General features: G+C 37.3%; 1 protein-coding gene across 7 annotated transcripts in view; it reads right to left on the bottom strand.

Annotated features, from left to right (window-relative positions):
* The window catches only part of CHD7 (chromodomain helicase DNA binding protein 7), a 189815-nt gene that overhangs the window by 30644 nt on the left and 137014 nt on the right, over nt 1-22157 (bottom strand). For all 7 annotated transcript variants that reach the window (XM_033203496.1, XM_033203500.1, XM_033203499.1 and 4 more), the window contains 9 exons: nt 19987-20101; nt 16409-16492; nt 14652-14789; nt 14434-14555; nt 13838-14081; nt 12587-12763; nt 7906-8049; nt 6145-6400; nt 154-364 (listed from right to left, as the gene is read on the bottom strand). In XM_033203496.1, the coding sequence (XP_033059387.1) occupies nt 154-364; nt 6145-6400; nt 7906-8049; nt 12587-12763; nt 13838-14081; nt 14434-14555; nt 14652-14789; nt 16409-16492; nt 19987-20101 (1491 nt within the window). The remainder of the gene's footprint in view (nt 1-153; nt 365-6144; nt 6401-7905; nt 8050-12586; nt 12764-13837; nt 14082-14433; nt 14556-14651; nt 14790-16408; nt 16493-19986; nt 20102-22157) is intronic.

Raw genomic sequence — 22157 nt, 5'->3', positions numbered from 1 at the left:
AATCATGTACATCTATAGTTTTAAAAATGACATGTGATACATTTTCCCCATTCTATCCCTTTATCATAGATACCACTTTCAGGTGGACTGCTTGGAACCCTGTGAAGGTAATTTTAGATTTCCTTTTTATTATTCTGATATGGCGGCCCTCACCGTCTTTGAATGAGGTAGTCTTCCAGTATGTCCAAGCAGCGCACCATCTGGGAAAAGATAAGCACCCTGTGGCCACCAGCCTTCAGTTTTGGCAGCAGCTTGTCAATCAGCACTAGCTTGCCAGCAGCCTGGATCATTGCCTGGAGCTGAAAATCTGGAGACTCTGCATTGTGTGTTTCTTTAAACTCTTCCAAAATTTTCTCTTCAGCACCTGCAGAGATTGGACAGCATAACGTGAATGCTGTAAAAGGTTTTTATTACCAAAAACAATGAACTTGCTTTCAAAACCCATTGCAAACTGTAGGAACCAGAACACCAAACTCCTGCTTATGAACAAGAATCCATCCACTTACTCATAGTTGGGTCTATACAAAACTGTGGATGCACAAAAGGGATAAAAGTTTTAAGCATAACACATTGAGGCATTTAGGGGGAAAACCACATTTTTCAACAAACAAATGTTTGCTGTCTGTAAAAACGGAATTTCAACAACAGACTGTCAGGCCAGAAGTGGCAGAAACAAGCCAAGGGCCAAATACCTACAAAAAATTTGGAACCTAAATTGCTAAAGAAATGAAGAAATGTTTACTAGCTGAACATAAACACAAACAACAAAATCTGTTCCAAAATGAAAAAACAAAGGAATAGAGTCCTAACAATTACAGCGTAAGAGCAGTAGTAGTTTGGGTCTACAATTGCATATTAATACAGGCAAAGGAACTACAAAAAGAGGAATTTACTTCCAGGATAATTTCTCAGAATATCTGTTGGGGACCTAAGCATACATCTATTGTAATCTCTAAATCTCCCTCCATATTCATTCTCATCTGGTAATTTTTCCTAAGATACAAAAATTCTATCTTGAACTATCCAAACCTTTTAAAATTAAAAACAAATAAACTTTTAAGTGTTTGACACAAGACTTCGATGCTTAAACCCTTCTTTTCTCCCTCATAGCCGCACATGGATTTTTGCTGGTCCAAAGACTTGGGTACATTGGCAAGAGGCCTCAAGAATATGACATCTTCCTAAGGAAAGATGCCCCACCACATCCCTGCCTGACATACACTTATTCAGGAAGCAGCAGGCTAAGCTTCCTTCAACTGCTTAGGTGGCTTAACTAGAATTACACAGCATTGGTCTGGCCTCCTCCTGCCTCTGGGGTTAATCAGGACATAGCTGTTGTGTTCAGCTCCTTTCTCTGAAGGTGGAGGATGTGTTTAACTATTCTTTAGAAAATACAAACACACACATTCATCTTAATGGGATTGTCTCCCAGACTTTAACTGTGCCAGAAACTTAAAACTACCTTCCTACCACTAGTTTTTAACATGTGAACTAACTATACACAAGATGGGGATACACAAACCTCACAGAGGCTTTAAAGGTTGGGTTAGTGGGACAGGCAACCACAGCCTCTCACATGGTACTGCTGCAACAAGCACAGATGTAACAAAAGTGCAATCCTATCTGTACTTTAAGGTTGCATGTAGAAATTACCTTATGGCATGGTCAAATGCAGAAATACAGCTTGTTAATTATTAATCAACAAATAATTTACTGAGAACAGATTAAAGTCACTTAATGTCTTCCCAAGCTCTAATGCCTTCCACAAAATACACTGACTTCCTATGAAGGGGGCCTGGTCCTCACACCTTTTTTAAAGTGAATGAAAAGATAACATTCACAATTTTTCTTTAAGTATGGAAAATAAATGTAAGAGTAAAGAGCAAAATGCTGTTTAAGAGCATTAGCAAGAATGTTCCTGAATAAAGTTAAATATTTTTTAAAACATGAAATTTAGAAACCCAGGTTCTAGATTCAGGACAAGCCCCCCAAGAGACAGGGGAAACAGATTTAAGTGCACATGTTACATTAGGTCTCTTTCGAGTGTGTTCTTGTTGTACAATATACCATAAGCTCTGAAATTCAGAAATAAATTTTACTCTTATGTTATCTGGTCAACTATTTTTTGTCCATACTAAGTTAAAATTCACAATAATATAAATAAAGTATTTTAGCCATTTAAAACAAATTAATGGCCAATGAATACTTTTCAAAAAGGAAATAACCATTTTGACAAAATAAACATCAGATATGTTTGGGTTTCAGTTAAAATTTTTTTAATATAAATAATTCAGTCAAATTTGCAGAGAAATTTAATTTTAAATTTATTCAGAGATTAAAAAAATAATTTTTGCCTTTTTTATACCACCAAAAAGAACAGTCCAAAAAAAAATCCATTCTTTCTTACCTGACAAAAGCTACTGCTGAATTAATTAATTCAGCTCTTTGTTATGATTCAGGTTCTTAAAACTGGCAGCCAGTTTATACTAATAATATTTCATTCAAAAATAGTATCAGCAAACATCTTTCCTATATGATTGTCTTGACATTTTATTGTGGCAACATTGAAGGAAAGAGGGTGGGAAGAGTGTTGCGGAGGAAGGCAACTGCTACCTTCTGACATCATAGCTAAATTTTCAAGATTATCAATTAATGTTTGATACCCGATTTGTAAACATCAATCCAAAAATTAACTGGAAATGGGTTATGACCACCTAAAACACTTTGTTGGTTCCACCCTAAATTAATGTACGGCTGGTACTACATTGGAAAGTGTGTACATCAAAGACAACTTGAAACAAGTGTGCACTCACTTACAGCTTGAAGTCTTTTCACTTCAACAGATGGTCACTGTCGGGACAGTAACTGCAATGTCCTCTAGCTATATAAAAGCCACGAACAAACAAGAAAATATTTTGTTCTTGACGATTACCAGAAAAAAACAAGTTACTATTTTCTCTCTGAAATTCACTCCAACACATAAGCCTCATTCTTGTTTTCTTTTTGCCCACTCTTCTTTACACGCCCCCTGCCTCAAACAATAACCAGCAATGACTCTTAAGTCAGCTCTAACCAGCAGGGTACCTTGGACATGTTTTCAACATTATTCTTAACTTCACATTACAAAACCGAGAAATTGGAAATTCCACTGAAATAAAGCTTGGGCCAATAATAGTAACTCCATTTATGTCACTCAGTTAGTTACCTTCACTTGCTTAACTTCCTTAACTTTTAGCAAGAAAACAACTAGCAGAGTGCCTAGAGTGTGCCAGACACTGTTCCAAGCATTGAAGTAAAAATATTAAGGGTCACATTAAAAATACTGTCTCATTTATATACAGTTTGTGTTCTACCAACACTTCTAAACTTTTTTCCTTGTGCTGTGCTTATGTTACTTTCAACTCATACATATAAAATTGCTTCTATTTTTCATAATCCTGGAAATGTGTTTTGTTGAATGTTGATTGAGGCTTCTTTACTCTGCCACAACCCATTCAAATTTCAGTGTAATCTCCCAAATTAAAGAATTTCCTTTTAAATGCTGGATATGTTTTTACTCCGGACTGTGGATGAGAATGAACAGTACTGGCCCTGGAGCAATCTCTACACAATACGATGTCTACGTAAGTTATCTGGGCAACTGCGTGCGCTTAGTTTGTAGGTTATCTATACTTTTTCACCTTAACTTCCCCAAATTTAGGAACAAGGACACCTGCTTAACAGACACTTCTTAACTTGTCAGGACAGAAAAGCTGACCTCAAGGTGTGACCAATTAGGACAACTGCCACAGATGCCAAGCCTTAGGGAGTCCTAAGGGGCTCCTGGCGAACAAATATGCTATAGAGAATGACCCTGGAAAGCAATCAGCAGAGGAAGAGACACACCAGCTGTGTTTTGGGGGAAAACAACCCACAATGTTCAATGCATATAATTAACATATGACCAAACAGGGTAAACTTGCTGGAACTGGGGGTGGCAATCTAACTACCATTGCTGAGATCTCCCCTTTCACACACATCCTGCTGGTAGCATTCAAACCCTTTTGTATCTCCTTTTCTTCTCTTTCCCCTTGGAGCCTATTATTTCTTTTCTTTTGTACCAGCTATTAAATGCAAACGCGTGTATGTGCACAGTACACGCACACACGTGTCCTCATCTCGCTCCATCAGTTGCCCTAAGCTCTGTCTTGCCAATTCACGACCTAGCTAGTTAACACTCACCATAACAGTTGTACAAACTCCTAAACATACTGTGATTAGCAGGTTGGCAGTATCAGATACATAATCATCACACAGGATACTCTCTTTAGAAGACAAAACTAAGAGCACAAAAAGAAATTCATTGGCTGGGCACAGTGGCTCACACCTGTATTCCCAGCACTTTGAGAGGCTGAGGTAGGCAGATCACTTGAGCTCAGGAGTTCACTACCAGCCTGGGCAACATGGAGAGACCCCATCTCTACAAAAAATACAAAAAAAATTAGCTGGGCGATGTGGCGCTTGCCTGTAGTCCCAGCTACTCAGGAGGCTGAGGTGGAAGGGATGCTTGAGCCTGGGAGGTCAAGGCTGCAGTAAGCCGAGATCATTCCTCTGCACTACAGCCTGGGTGCCAGAGTGAGGCCCTATTCAAGAAAAAAAAAAATGTATATATATATGTGTGTGTGTGTGTGTGTGTGTATATATATACACATACACGTATATATATATATATAAAGAAATTCACTGATTCGTCGCACCACACCAACGATCCCAGGTGCAACCCTCTGAGACTGTCTTCCAGGCGTGGACTACTCTGTCCATTAGAAATGGAGACTTCTGAATCTGGGGTGGCTGATGAGTTATAAGTTATTAAAAGCGGAAAGATTAGAAATTCTTTAAATTAGCTGTCCTTGAACCTCATAAACAATGATAAAGACAGACCAAGTTGTGCTCCCTCTTCCTTGGAAAGGCATCTAATTGCACTGCTGGCCAACTATCATCGTGTACAAGTCTCCCAAATTAGCCTGCCACCACCTTTCTTTAACCCACATTAACTCCTGCCCAGAATACAATAGCCTCTGAGCTGGTCCTTCTGCTTGTCTGTCTTTCCTCCTCCCATCCTTTTTATGCAGTGTTGCCTGATGTATCACCCTGAATCATATTTCTAATCAATGCTCAGCTCAAACACTAGTTGTGGTTCTTCACTGCCTGCAGAGGAGAGTGGAAGTTCCATGCACTAGCCTTTAAGGAATTCTGCAGCAGGGTCCAAGCCATGACTAAGGTGCATTTCTTACATGTGCCTTCTACTTTGGGCAAGTTCCTCATTGTTTTCCTGATCCCCTCTCTTTGCTTGTATCATTACTTCCGCCTAAACATCCTTTCTTTTTCTAACTCTGCCTGGGAAAATCCTTTCTACCCCTGCAGACTTGCCTTAAAAGGTCATCTCCTTCTAAAGACTCCCCCAATCTCAATCTCTCAGCTAACTGAAGACTGCTTGTGGCGAATGCTCCCTTCTTATTTACCTTTGCATTCTGCAGAATATCTTATACAACATAAGCATGAAATATTTATCACCTTAATGATTTCCAAAAATGCATAATAAAGGTTTTAAGCCATGAGTTATATAACACTATCAATTTAGTTAAGAAAAGAGGAGGCCTATAAATTATCAAAGCTTTAAGTTAATCTTTTTGTTCTCAGAGGATAGAGGTGCTAGATGACTCTGGACTGAGAGGAAGATGAGGACATTTTCTATCAAAGGCTTGAGACAGCTCTTAGCTGTCTGCCCACACCTAAGTTCCTCTTTAACATCTCTGATTTAAATACACACACCCCAAGAAAACCTCCATTAGGGGTTAATTTCTCTTTGGCTGTTAGCACTTCAGATGACTTCTAGCCATGGAAAAGTAACGCCTCCTTTCAAGCACAGGGAGGCAGAAGAAAGACAAAGTGAGATTCCATTTTAGGGATTGCTGGGGCAATGGTCACTCGCCTTCAGCAAGCACAGAAGGAGGTATCACAGAAAGTGGGAAGCTGGTGAAACCCATGCTGAGTGGACAGGAGACAGGAATGACTACATACCATGAAATCCCCAGTCTGGGGGCAGAAAAGGATTTCTGGGCTTCAACCATCACTTAAGCAAGTTTGTGAGCAGAGCAGGCTTACCATTGATAAGGTACGGATGATTGCAGCACTTCCGCAATTCCATCATAGTGTTTAACAGGTTAGGTACGTTAGCTTGTCCACCGCCTTTGGAAAGAAATGTGAAATTCTTCTCAAGGATGGCTCGGTAATATTTCTTCTGAATGTTTGTTAGCTCAACTTCAATAATAGTTTCTTCTTTGGGGGCCAAGTTCTTTTCTACATCCTCTTTGAGACGTCTCAACATCATTGGCTTTAGAATAGCTTGAAGTTTTTGCACCTAAAAAAGGACCTTAAGTAAATATTTGTGTCATGATTTGATGGCAAGTTAAAACATATTCTAACATGAAACATCAGGATTATCTCATTCATTAGCCATCCATTTTCATTTTTCAAAGCCCAGTGAGAGTATGAAGGAGCTCATCTTTCAGCTTTCATAAGACCAGTCCATGAAGGTTGGATGATTCTATGTCAAATGAACTATTTCATCCATCCAGGAGCCCTGAACAGCCAGAAGGCTTGAAAAGCACCCAGCAGAAATCCAATGTATTCATGTAGCTTTCCCTTCTGTTTGCCCTAAGCCATAGGGAAGATAGAGAAGAGGGACAAGACAGTGTCATGGCAATGCTCTGTTTCTATTCTCTTCCTTTCTAGGCAGAGCTAAATGAGGGAAAGTGAGCCAGGAGCAATCTAGTCCCTGCACGAAGGAGCCAGCAGAGACATCTCTCCCTGGTTCTCTTTTCTATTGACTGGCAATAGAACTGAGTACTCCATACGGTTTTTATTTCAGAAAAGAAAAACAAAACAGACCTTACTCTGAACTGAACTAAGAGGTTTTAGACAGTAAGTCAGGGGAGATGGCACATAAAAACCAAGATTTCACGTCTATCTCCATATTTATTTCAAATACAGCACACAAATTATAACTAATACCCACATAACTCTTACAGCATATAAAATAGCCAAGCACTTTTTATTTTTTCTTTTTTTTTTGAGACCAAGTCTCACTCTGTCGCCCAGGCTGGAGTGCAGTGGCGCGATCTTGGCTCACTGCAACCTCTGCCTCCCGGGTTCAAGCTACTCTCCTGCCTCAGTCTCCACAGTAGCTGGGACTATAGGTGCCCACCACCACGTCCGGCTAATTTTTGTATTTTTTTTTTTTAGTAGAGACGGGGTTTCACCATATTGGTCAGGCTGGTCTCAAACTCTTGACGTCATGATCCGCCTGCCTCAGCCTCCCAAAATGCTGGGATTACAGGCATGAGCCACCGCACCTGGCCCAAGCACTTTTCATACACAATACTTCATTTATTTCTCACAGAAATCCTGTGCAGTGGTTATGCCCTAAGTTTCTAAAGTGAAAATATGTAGGCTTGAAGAAGCAAGCAGTGTGGCTGAGTACAGATGCTCCACAAAGAACAGAGACTCAAAACTGCAGTAGGCAAACAGCTCTATCAATGTCAGTGGCATCTGACATCATCCCCAAAATTACACATACATAGCAAAACTACCAACCTGCACAGCACAACTCTCTCTGAAAATTATATCAACAGGTATGTATAACCTCTCTATAAATCTCAACAGCCCTTCACAAGAGCAAACAAACAAACGAAGAAAACCTTTACGATGATGACCTAGAAAGTCCAAGGAAAGGGTATCTAAGGTTCTGTGTACTAGGTGGGAAAAACTGTAATATAATCACATTTTAAAATAACTTAATACTTTGCTGTTTCATGGGCTAATCTTCAATTTTATAAGTGAAATACAAGTGGAGGTGATAAATACCTGCTCTTCTGTTTTTAGATCACCAAACTCTTGCATAAATGTGGTTTCTGAAGGGAAGCGACTTGGTTCCAAGAAATGAAGCAAGCTGAAGAGTTCTTCCACAGTGTTCTGGAGTGGGGTTCCCGTCAGCAGCACTTTGTGTTCCTGAGGTAACGCAAGGAAAGCCACTAACCAAATTGTAACAAAAACACTTTCTTAAAACCAGAGCCTCTCACTAGATACCCACTGTTCTACTCCTACTCATCTATCCTATGAAAAGTATAGGAATCAGGCATGAAAACAGAGATATCAGAACACAATTTCTGTGTCAGGTAAACAGATCTGGGGACAGTCCTCTCCAGAACTCTACAGGGTCCTTAAATGTGTCTTGCCATTTTGTTTCTTCCTGGAGTTATAGGTCAGTATTTTAGTGCCACGGCTTTTTAAGTCCCCCAAGTCTCAATGCTTTTATCCCCACCAGTTGTTTTTTTCCTAGAATCCCTAGACTCAGATGAAACATGCATGCTTCTTTCTGCTCTCTACATCAACAGTGCTCTCATCTCTCCATCTGCTTCCTGCATGACTCACTTCATAGAGACAAAAGAAGTTCCACATGCAACAGCATATGAAAAACTATTTTGTTCTGCAAAAATTTCCAACTAGCAAAGAGGTCAACTTGGTTGTAAATACCACAATCACTTTTTTTTTTTTAATCAGATGCTATTTATAAATTTGTCTCTTTGAACCAAGTTAGGTATTTCTTTAATTAATTCTTCCTGTTTACGAACTCTTTCCCCAGCTTTCCTCATGCAGTTGTACCCTGTCTTCCTATTTCTATATATGCAATACAGAGGAGCTGTTTTACAATGGCCAGTCTTAACAATAGTGAGATATTAATCTTAAGAACCCTATTATTTTCTACTTTCTCTGGCCATTTGGTACACAGCACAGCTAACAAAACTATTTCAGAAAGTAATTATACCTCCCAGTAGTTGAGAAAGCAATATTCTGACTTAACTCGGAACCTGACAAGTCTTGGTTGCCAAGCAGAGTATACACTCAGTAGATACTAGATGAATGATGTAAGAACATGCTAATTTTCTTAATATCTACCATGTCATATCTGTCAATGAAACTCTTTGAAAGTGAGGTAAAGGAGTTCAATATGCTTGTATTCCTCCTTCTCTTCCCTTTGAATAAAGTCTCTGAGGAAGTTTCATGGACCACCATCATCTTCAGACTCAGTAAATTCATAAACAGTAAGGATCAATCAATCAATTTTTTTGTAATGTACCACCACACTTGTGGATAGCCTGGGCCACAATCACTGACATACCCAAGTCCTGGATTACTGTACGCAAGAACTTTTTTTAAGTCCCATCACATATTCAGGAAAGAGTTACTGCAGTAGATGAGCTGTATTGATTATCGCGTCTCCCAGTTTTTTCATATCCTTTATTACTACATTAAATTAAATCTTGACTGCCTAACCAAATATTTTAAAAGTCAAAGCCTTTTTAACTTATTAATTTCAAAATAAACTTATTTGAAAAAAGGAAAGCACTCCTTTCTTAGGCAGCTTCCCTTCAATTATAGTTACACCAAACGATTATACACAAAATCCTTTCACACAGTTACCTACAAATAGTGGAATAAAACGAGGTATCAATTTGAAAGTGGGTAGCAAAAAATACACGATTACTCTGCACAATCTCACAAAACATCATGTAAGAAACTCAGGCGATGGAGCTTATCACCTCCACCTATGCCAGCAGATATGCTTTTGCCTTGACAACATTACTATTCTTTTTAGCTCCGATGAAGTGATGTCCATTTAATTTCATTTTAAGCAGACTCTTTGTGTCAGGTTTCCTGACAATGAAAGAGATACTAGAATCAATGAAGAACTACCATGACCTCCATAGCATCCCCTCCTCATGGATGGGTGACAACGAGATGGCTGCTTTCCCAGAGCTCCTGTGGAGAACTGTGAAGACGGTGACTGCCCCTCAGCATATCATCTTTACAAACATTTCCTTGGTGCCTGCAGAGCTGAAGACACTCATTGGTCTTCCTTTCTGGGAATGCACTTGGAGATAATCCCCATCAAGTGCATTTTCATTGTAACTAAGTCTAGTGCAGGTAACAGCAGTTCCCTATGGCCTGTGCCGTAGCTGGATATAGTTACTATCCACTATTTTGACTGTGACTTATTGTAGGAAAGAATAAAAAGTAGAAAGTGGCTAAGTTATCAAGATGCTTATTTTTTAAGTAAGGATTTAAAGACCAGACAACGAGCTGTTCGGAATTGGACAAATACAATTATATTCTGAACAATAATAATGTGTTCCATCTTGAAAACATTTCTTCTCAAATAAAAACTCCCGAACATTAGAAAAATAAATATTTTGTTCATGCGCTAATCAGAGCTTCCCAGTTGGTGAGCCAAGGATGAGTACAGGTTATAAGTCCTTGGGGAAGGTCAGGACACCCAGGACTGGTGGTGTCCCGTGGCAGTGGGCAGCCTTCTCTTTTTACCCAAGTGTGGCATTCAACTACTACCATTTTCTATATGTGCCATCATGTGAAAAAGCTTAAGAACACTGCAATATGTAATAGGAAAATTATTTGGATAACAGATTCTAATCCATTAATCAAATGTTAGTATAAATAATAGAAAACTCTTTGAAATAGCCCAAAGATTGTGGGAGGCTGTGGGAGGGATAGCATTAGGAGAAATACCTAATGTAAATGACAAGTTGATGGGTGCAGCAAACCAACATGGCACGTGTACACCTATGGAACAAACAGGCACATTCTGCACATGCACCCTAGAACTTAAATTTAAAAAAAATAGCCCAGTGACAATCAGATTGTTTGATGTTGACAGAGTTAAATTAATGTGTACTCACCAATGAAAGAATGTTTTACAGTAAGAATCTACTATCTGGGAACACATGAACTAATAATAGAACATAACTCAGATAAGCTCAGTCAGATGACTGTTTAAGCCTTCAGGAAATGGTGACATAACTGTCTCTTAGTAGAAAACTATGACGGTGGATCCCTACTGAGAAGATATATTTAGATTATATCATAAGCATTAGTGTTTACCTGCAAATACAAGTTTACTTCATTTTAATGTCACCTGGAGTGATAATACTTACTTCATTTAAGTATCACCTGGAGTGAACAAATACAAACACAGAGTTTCTCTTTTCCATATGCTTACCAAGGTCCCTGAGACTATTCACTGTTTCTAAGCACTCTCACTTGTTTTGTGGATTGGCCACCAAGTAACAGTCAACTGCTTTGAGACAGATCTTAGGATGGCTTTAATAATAATTCATTAGGAAGAAAAACGGGAAATCCCATCCTAAATAGGATAATTCAGTCAGACTTTTTCCTTTAAGCAAAACTAGATTTTGTTTGTTTTAAACTAAAAGCAAAGCTGGCAAATCTAATCTCTTTAAGAATAAAATAAGCTGCTTCAGAGAATCAGCTGCAACAAAAAGCTTTTAGGTGTTTTTTGGTAATACCAGTCTTCAGCTAAAAATACATGGCCATGAATATATAGAACACTCCTTCTCATCTCAAACTCTCAGTTAACAAAAGATCAAATTAGCCTACAGAAATTAGCATTAAAAATATTTTAAAAACCTTTTTGTACTCCCATGAAACTCATCAAATCATCCAAGGCATGCTAAACGACAGTAGCTTTGCTTTCAAAATGTACATTAAAAATAAAATATAAGTGATCATAACCACGATATAAACTATGGAGTGAAAAGAAGCCTGAGGATGACAGGTCATGCTGAAGTTCCCACTAGGAAATCATACACACAGCAATATCAGACAGAAAATAAATCAAATCCTTCTAGTCCTATGATATGTTATTCCATGATGCTCCTACTGAAAAAAAATCTAGAAAATCTAATCAGGAAGACCTGATCATCTCTTGGGAAGCTGGAAAAGTATGGGACAAGTGTGGTGTGAAACTCCAGATCAAATCTGAGGCATTGTAATGCCCCAAACTTCTAAGCATCTGTGCAAACTAAACCAACCCCAGATATCCTACTCAACTCATTGAGAACTTGTATCTACAAGTCCTGCTGGCCACAGTATGACAAAACCTATGAGCCATGGAAAATAACTGGACTATCATCACTGAAGTAAAGCTTGGCCCAACACTTAATGAAATGGCAGTACAAGTATCCCTTATCCAAAATCTTGGGACCAGAGTGTTTCAGGTTTCAGATATTTTTAGATTTTGGAATATCTGCATTTATACTTACAGGTTGAACATCCCAAATGAGAAAATCCAAAATCTGAAATGCTCCAATGAGCATTTCCTTTGAGCATTATGTGGGTACTTAAAAAGTTTTGGATTCTAAGATTTTTGTATTTGGTATGATCAACCTGTATTTATGAACAAAGGGTAAAACAAATACTTGAAACTCACTTTAGTGAAGATATCAAGATTACACTCTGCTATAAGACAACTGTTTAATAGACACTAGCCAACAATGTAAGAATCCAAAAGGCAACAACTTTTGAATAACTGAAAGTTCCAGAGAATATATCACAATATTTGACAAGCTTTTCAAATACTGTTTACAGGCATCAAATTCAGAGCAGTGGGACTATCAAGTCAGCAGCAATTCTATTCAGGTTCAGTGCAGTCACCAATATGATCACTGACCAAGTCCATCATCTTGAGTCCCTCCAACAGCTTGCAGTTCCTGTTCTTCAGCCTGTGGGCTTCATCAATGACTACACAGCGCCATGGAATATTCCGCAGCTCGGGACAATCAGTCAAAATCATCTCAAATGTAGTGATGATGGCATGAAACTTATAGGACCCCTTTATCACTCGACCCTATAAGAACAACTCTGAATTATCAGTAAGCATTAATGACTACATAAATAACTTTAAGGATGTATAAATAGCATAAACATATGTATTTATCCCTTTGGAGATCTCTTTATTTTAGGTGATATACATCTGTTTTCAGGTTATTTTGGCAGTTTTCAACTATATGGTAAAACAGAATTCTAAAACAAATGACAAAACTGTCAGTAAATTTTGGATCTAATCTCCTAATTGAGCACGTGCATCACTTACCACTAAGTATACCCATTCTAGTCACACATTCACATAGGACAGAATTTATAATAATTTCCCAAATCTAAAGATACAGACTTCAATATTTTTTCTCCTTTAGTTATTTAATTGTAGGTCAGATTTTATACTTAGAATACACACACACATCTCTCTCTCTATATATATAAATATATATATATATATATAGCAAAACATATATATATAGCAAAAGTCCTATTTGCAATTACAGGACTTCCATTTACTACCCATAATATAAAACTATTTTAGCACATATTATTCTTCCTTATCATGTCATTTATAATGCTTCACTGTTGATACACACTAATGGCATAAAAGTAACTAGAGTAAGAAAAAATTAAAGCAATTGCTACTAACAGCCAAAGCATAAATTCCTCCCTTGGGATATATTTCATTCAATGTGTCATATATTTCAAGGACTTTTTACATCTTACTATTTTTCACTTCTAGCAATAGCATAATAAAATATTCTTTCTATTCACATTTAATATTACCATTTTTTGTTTAGTTTTCTCTTAGGCTTGCGAAATAAAACTAATTAACATATCAAAGCATTAAACAGATTTCAGTGATCATCCAAGGCAAAAAATTTCATTCCTTCTAATCTAATAATCAGAAAAGCCAAAGCTATAAAAATAAAGAGCTGTTTTCATAGACACAGATAATACAAATGTAAACTGAGTCAGATATCTAAAGCAAATTTCTCAATTTGGCAAAATTTAGACCTTCCCAAGTCACCAAGACTTTGTTTTCTTTTAACACCTTAAAATCACAGAATAAGCACACAGAATACAACCTGTGACAGTTTACCTGGGGATCTTTGAAGTACATTTCATACAACTGAATGGTCCGACGACTAGCTTGACTCCCATGATACACAACCACGTTCAACTCTGTCCAGGTTCGGAATTCCCTTTCCCAGTTGGGGATTGTGGACAATGGGGCAATTACTAAAAAAGGGCCATGGATTCCTTTCAAATATATCTCATAGAGAAATGTAATGGACTGGATAGTTTTTCCCAAACCCATTTCATCTGCTAAAATGCAGTTTCGCCTTTTGGAGGAAAATAAAGTACAAAAGTTTAATGAGTATGGATATGAGACACTGCTGTCATTTCACAAAATATATACCATTGTACTCACAAATGCATACTCAATGCTTTAGATGTTCTCTTAGATTCAACAAAATATATTTTCAAACAAAATTCTCAAAGAATAAAAATTATTTTACATACTTCTATCAATCTGTTTAATATTTGTTAAATAAATGTTACATATATTTTCAATGCTTTTTTAAAAAGTTCTTATTAGAGTTAAAACATTAAGTTCTTCTTTATTATTTTCAACAACTAAAGGAAAGGAACTACAGATATATTTAAAAGTGAAGAAAAACTTGTTTTACATACATGTTGTACCAATTGAAAAGTAGCCAGTTTACTCCCTCCAACTGGTATTCCCTGAGTTTGTTATTGTTTTTATACTCCCTGGAACTCTCCGATTTCTTCCAATCATCAGCAGGAGGTCGCTCCTGTTTCAAATAGAGTAAATCCCATTAGTGGTTTCCCAAAGACCACACCACTATGCTATTTTCAAATTAAATTCTCTACCATCAGCCAATCCTTACCACACGCTCTGTTTCCGGCTCCCTGGACATTAGTTTCTCAAACTCCTCGATCTTTGCTTGATCTATGTCCTGCCTCCGCTCCCACGTGCTGTCTTCATAAGGAAGTGAACACCACTTCACCAGATAGTGAGTCACAGGCTGGACCAGATTTAAATAAATCAGAATTGGATTAATTTGACCACATACATATACACACACATATATGTGTGTATATATGTATATATGTGTGTATATATATGTGTATATATATACACACACACGTTTATACCTATATATACATATACATGTATATTTACACATACATATATACATATACATGTATATTTACATATACATTAAGGAAAAGCATGCTCTACTTCATTTATCAATAGACATTATCCCGGCATGAGTAAGTCTGAATTGACAGAAATTTAAAAACTATGGCCATAAAACAGCTGTTCCTTGTTAAGAGTCTCAAGTCTAAACTGGAAACAGTATTACTGGGTATTAACAGAACAAATTAGCCTTTTATCAAAATCATTGGTAAGTGATGTTCAAAAGCCAGGAAGTATAAATAAATAGCTAGTAAATAGTAAAGCTGAATTTGAGATTTTTTTTATCTGCACAAATCATTCATCAGGAGTTTGATTCAGACTTACATGGTAAATCATCTTAGCATATTTAAATGTTTACATAATTGGCTGGTTTCTTTAAAAATGAGACATACACTTAAATTTATTAGGATCTCTACCTTTTCCTTAAAAAGAGTGATACTGTTTGTATCCAATCACATTAAAATAACATATTTGAGCTTTAGAAGGGTGGAGCACAAAATATTTCAGGTAATGCAGCTCAACAGGATTTCCTTTGTCTCTCCTCTAGAAAACACTTGCGTTTGTTGACCTTCATTTCAGGACCAAGGTACACTGACCTGGTCGTAATGTGAAAAATAGTTGCTGTGCAATGTAAATATGCTATGAAACAATTTTTTGAAGTATAACTAAGGAAAACTAGAAAAGTAAAGATCATGTTACAGATATGGTCTTGGAAACATCATAGAGTGTCATGACACTGGGTCTGGAAGAAAATGAGAGTTCTTTGCAGACCCTTCCTAGACAAGCAAGATCCAAACACTGTATATATAAAATTCAATTTACATGGAGAAGCCAGGAAGGACAGAACTCATGGTGGGTGGGCACATCATTATCAAGACAATACTCAGAAGTCACTACACTTGTCTTCATTCTTACTTCCCTATCAAATATCCCTTATAATCTCACAGAGTTTTGCAAAGCAAAATGAGAGTGTTGAGACTGGGATCTTTTAAGAGAAATAACGTCTGTTAGCCTCTGTGCACCGCATTAAATGAATTCATCAACTTCACTAATGATGCCCAATTCTAAATAACCTTAAACTCCATTCTGCCACAAGAGACACTCAATTATATAAGGATATTTTGTGCTACATGACAGAATTATACCAAAATGTACTGAATTCTTTATCATATTGTGGAATTGTGCAAAACATCAATGTATTTCTTTCATATTGAAAATAAATTTTTTAAAAAGCTCTCAGACTAAACATAAAACATATTTAGCACTATTATTTACTAAGTCATAAAACTAATAATAAATCATTAAATTTCAGTTAAATTTAGGCCAAGTGTGCCATAGTCCAAGGCTCTGATCAAGACCAGGTCTAGGATTCTACTATCTTCTCTATAAACATGTATGGGCTGCCTGAATCACCACTTGGTAATACAAATGATCTCCTGTTACCTCTCCCCGGTCATCTGTGCTACGTGCAAAGTCCATTATCCGGTCAACCTCCACATAATCTGGATTAAAAAGCTCATCCTCAATCTACACCAAAGGGGAAAAAAGAGTTAAAGGTTTATTTATTTCCCAAGATGAAATACTATTCCACTTTTCACCAAGCAATAATATTTTGGGTCATAGCAATACAACACTTAAATTTGGCAAATTCTATTATATTAATTGAAATGCTACAATTTAGCAAAATCATTCCCCATGAGGAAATCAGACTTCTCAGACTTTGTTAACTGGGTCTTTTAATTACCGTGTGAAACCTTTTACTGTGAGAGAATGTTTAAGAATATTTTAAATGAAGTGTGAAATTACAATTCACTAATGAGCAATCCAAAAGGCTTATGGCATGCGATGCATTTAGCATTCCTGAAACTACAGTTTGCAATGAAGAATCAGAGTCATGCAAAGTAAGTGTTACTTGGAATTTCATAACTCCTGGAGTTGTCCGATGCCTTATAGCATCATTTACAAAATGTTATTCAAAAGCCAAATACACTGAAACCAGCTAATTTCATATTTTAGCATGATCAGAGTTTACAATGTTTGGTAGTATTTGTCAATCAATATTAGTACCTCATTTAGAATCACAGTCTTATTAATCTAAGTTTTCTAATGATTTACACTGAATATAGTGTGTTTAGGTAAAAGTATTAAGGATAAAGAAATAAAGCCTAAATAATTGGCTTATTTAACCAATATATTAAACAGTCTTACAAAAGTAAAGTAATACTGCTGCTTGCAAAGGCACCTCATATAAAAGACTAGAATATGGCTCAAAAAAAAGTTATAGGCTGGGTGCGGTGGCTCATGCCTGTAATCTCAGCACTTGGGAGGCCAAGGCGGGCGGATCACGAGGTTAGGAGCTCAAGACCAGCCTGGCCAACGTGGTGAAACCCCGTCTCTACTAAAAATACAAAAAATAAGCTGGGTGTGATGGCAGGTGCCTGTAATCCCAGCTACTCGGGAGGCTGAGGCAGGAGAATCGCTTGAACTTGGGAGGCGGAGGTTGCAGTGAGCCGAGATCACACCACTGCACTCCAGCCCGGGTGACAAAGCGACACATTGTCTCAAAAAAAAAAAAGAAAAGAAAAGAAAAGAAAAAAAGTTATAGACTAAGCCATACCCAAAAGAAGTTAGGGTCAGACAAGTTTCAGATGTTAGAAAACAAAAGACACATTTTATTATGTGTACCTCTCGATTAACTTATCAATAATATAACTGCATTAAAATATTTTGCAAAAGGCAAACTAGAAGTCACTTAGACACCATTCATATCCCTTGAATTGCAGGTTGAAAAGATAAGCAGTTCAGTCATCATCTGCTCAAGAGCAACAAACTTTCCCTGGCTACTCGGCCCTCTTAAAACACTAACTTGGGAAGCTTTGAACTGTGAATTATGAAACAGAAAGCAGAAACACAAATATATGTCTCAATTACCTCAGGCTTTTACACAGAGGTGATTAGTAAGGAAAAAAAAAATCCATTGAAATGTTCAATTAATATAAAGTATTAGTATATTCATAGACTGGCTTTTCAAAAGCTTCTAGATTTAGGTAAACACACATGTTATCCATGTACAGCAGAAACACTTAAACTTTCTCAAAAGCACGTTTTGATAGCAAAAATTCTCTCTAAGAAAACTTGTTCTTAAACACGAGCTTTCATAGTCAATCCTGAATTAAAATCCTTAACTTTTCCTAAACATTTCTACCCTTTAAGTGAGTAATCTGCGGCATCATTTGATGAAATTTCCAGTCTAAATGATGTTTTTGAATAGAGATTTTTAGTTGCAGCAGGCTTGTAAGGCAGCCTAAGGAGAAACAAAGAAGTAAAAGCAGCTGAAACTGAAAATCTTAAAGCAGAACAGCCATGGAACACTTGAAGCCATGATCATGTATGGGATGAGACAAATGGGGGCATGTGCATTTTCATGTGTAAAAGAGAGGGAGGAAGGGGATTGCCATCCTTCTCTGCTAACTCCCACTCAGGACAGACACTAAGATTTCTAGCTGCCAAGTTACCAGGTAAATAATGTACATTCAACTTTGGTATGTATAGCTAGGGCTAGGCACAATTTCCTAAAGACTGTGTGACTACAGGAGACAGAATACAAATAAACCTAATAAATAGGACCAGGATTTAGGGATGGGGGGAAAGCTACCATTGTGCTCTCTCTACCTGTCTCCCTCCCCCTGGCCCACAGAAAAGGTCAACAGAACATACGGTGTCTCCTTCTAAAAGGAGGCTAATGATTTCAGCTCATCCAATGTCCCAAAAATTCAACTCTGATTTCTTAAGAAGGGCATGAAAAATAGAACCTCATAGCATTGTTTTCAAAATCAAATATTAACATTCTTTCTTCAAAAGAATTTTCCTCCAAGTTCTTTGAAGAATCTTAATATTCTCCAAGATCTATGAATTGGGTCACATTCGAGTAACTCCATTCCACTCAGTCCAAATCATTGCACTGCCAAAAACGCTGCACACTCAGAGTGCCAGGGGTAGTGATGCAGACATGTGTCCAGTAAAAGAACAACCACATGATCTCCCATCGAATGCAGACTTTACCATAGGCCAGTTGGGATCATGGAAATCAGAACCCAGAAGAACACAGACTTGTTACCTGATAGTATAAGGATTTTATGACATAAAAGAACTAAGTGTTCTTCTGTCCCACTTTCCTTCATCTCCAAAAAAGGGTGGCAGTGCGAAGCAGGTTGTTAAACAGATACTATTTTGCATCAAATTGTATGCTTCTTTATATAAAGTCTACATTCTGTCAACTCTTTTATGAAAAGAGGAACTAATAAATCAGCAAGTCTTATCTTTCAATGTTAAGGTTTTTCTTTTATCTACTTGAGGCTGTTAAGTGAAACCAAATTGACGATCAAAAGTCCAGAGACTCTAGTAAGCAGCTTGTGAAAGCACTTTTAAAAAAATGTAATTGACTATACTGCGGAGGCAGAGGGCAGAACTGGCACTTCTAGTAAATGCAGATGTTCTCCCCTGACGTACTATTGCTGCATTTCCATACTGATACCTGGGATAAAGGGACACAGGCAAAGATATTATTACCAGTTTCTATGCTACAACACAGCATTTGTGAAAATGAGTTTAGTGAACTCTCTGTGATTGGGCATTGACTTGAACAAAATAAATTTGCCACATACTTTCCCCAACACAAGTTAAGCTTTTGTAGAGTTCTTAACCTGCTAAATCTCAATAGAACTTCTGTCCACTTACTTAATTTCATCGTCTACTAACTGTACTTTCATTACAAGATTTTTATCATACCACCACCACTATTTCCACATAATATCATAAGGACCCATATCTTCTAGCCTAAGCAACAGGAAGAATGAGAAATTTCCTGTTTACAAATTTGTTAGCAAGAACCAGTTACCAATACGCAAGTAACAGCACCAAATAAGACTAACTAGTTTTACTTAATTCACGGAACCAAAATTTTAAATTTAGAACATTTTAATAAAGTAAATACTTCGGAAAAGTAAGCAGCTATTTCATACCTCTGAAAGGAACTTGTTCTGGCCCTGCTTTGCCTTAAATCGTTTAATTTTTTGCTGAATTCTCTTATCTTTTTCCAGGTCTTCTACGGATGCCCACTGACAATGAAGATAAGAGCTGAAAGAACAAAATAATATCCTTGAAATATGTAGAATATAATTAATCCGTTATTACGTCTTATTCAAAAAAGTCAACTAAACAGATAATTAAAATAACCTGCTTAATTACTCATTAAGGCTGCTGAGCAACATTTAATATATCCACTAATGTTTAGAATAAGAAGAGAAACTCAGTATTAGTGCCTAAAATTTGCCTTCTGTCCTAAGCCTCCAGCTCTCTTACCAGCTACCAACAGAGAGAGACAGAGACAGAGACAGAGACAGACAGACACAAGAGACAGACAGAGAATGGCCTAATAACAATCTATTTCCCTAAGTGAATGGGTTATACTTCAACATAAAATTAGCACTACAGGGTGGCCTTAATTCTTAATTTATACTTTGAATCTCTTACCATTGAGAAATAGGTTTTTATCAAGTTAAAATAATTCAAATTTAAAATAGCAGTTTCTTTGGAGATAAGAGGTATAGGGTACCCTAGAGTCATCCAAGGCCTATCATACTGGTCCCAAAGGGAAACCTAACCTGGTCCTTCTAGAACAATCTAGGAGGAAAGAACCACTGTTTGCTCCTGGAACACTGGGCCATGCCCCTCACCAGCTCCTTATCAGTTCCTGGTCTCCTAGGCTGTGTTCCTCCAGGCGTTCTGCAATGATATCCCTTGGTCCCCTGTGAATGTTTCACTTGCTATCATCTGTACCCGCACGGGACAAACCACCCCCCCTTCAGACTCGCCACCTCCTGCTCTGACCATGTATGGTGTCTTTCCTCACCTGAACTGGAATACATTTGTACTTCCCTTTTCTTCTCCAACACTCACAGGTACACAGCTAATGTTTTATGGCAACTCTGACATTCTTTTGTTTAGTTCTTCAATATTATTTTGTCCCATCACCCTCTCCCTGCCCTTCAAATAGCCTTGACAGCCTCTTATTTCTCTTTCTGGTGATGACATTAAAAAGAAATTATATGCTTGAATATATATACCTCTTTCAGAATCGACATACTAGTACTCTTAGAAACTGTGTTTTAGTTCACAGAAGTCAGAAGTTTAAAACAAGTAAAAAAAAAAATTACACAACCATTACAAATTTTTCAAAAATGATTCATGATAAAGGAAATGCTTATGGTATCAAGTAACACATAACCGACATGTCTAATACGATTTTTAAAGATAGGACTCATTTAGTCCTTCTATAATTGAGGTAGAATAAGATTTTAAGTACATATGAGGTATATAGCTATGAATTGATATAAATGCTATATACACACACAGAAAATATACTAGATAAAATTGTAAAAATGCTAATACAGGTTGACCATCCCAAATGTGAAAATCCAAAATTCAAAATGCTCTAAAACTTGAAACTTTTTGAGCACCAACATGATACTTGAAGGAAATGCTCAATGGAGCATTTTGGATTTCAGATTTGGGATGCTTAACTACTAAAGTATAATGCAAATATTCCAAATTCGAAAAAATCAAAAATCCAAAACACTTCTGATCTCAACCATTCCAGATAAGGGATACTCAACCTGTATTGATTATTTCTGGGTACTAGGACTGCAAGTATTTTATTTTCCGTTTTCAACTTGTAGTTTCCAAATTTCCAATAAATAATATGCAATACTGTCATAATCAGAAACACATATTATATGAGGCAGGCAGATCACCTGAGGCCAGGAGTTCGAAACCAGCCTGACCAATATGGTGAAACCCCAACTCTATTAAAAATACAAAAATCAGCTAGGCCATGGTGGCATGTGCCTGTAATCCCAGCGACTCAGGAGGCTGAGGCGGGGAAATTGCTTGAACCCCAGAGGTGGAGGTTGCAGTGAGCTGAGATCATGCCATTGCATTCAAGCCTGGGCGACAGAAGGAGACCCTGCTCCCCCTGCCACACATACACAAAAAGAAACACATATTACAAAAATAATCTACTCTAGTCTCCAAATTATTTGACAGAAAAAGGCACAAGTACAGTCAGTCAGTATTCTTGTCTTGGCTGAGGTGCAAAAGCCTTCAAAGCACCACCTGTGTAGCCTTGAACCGG

This window comes from Trachypithecus francoisi, unplaced genomic scaffold (assembly GCF_009764315.1).
Source record: "Trachypithecus francoisi isolate TF-2019V2 unplaced genomic scaffold, Tfra_2.0 Lachesis_group7, whole genome shotgun sequence".
NCBI classification, from domain to species: Eukaryota; Metazoa; Chordata; class Mammalia; order Primates; family Cercopithecidae; genus Trachypithecus; species Trachypithecus francoisi.
The sequence above is the reverse complement of the archived record's forward strand: the minus strand, read 5'-3'. Positions and strand labels throughout refer to the sequence as shown.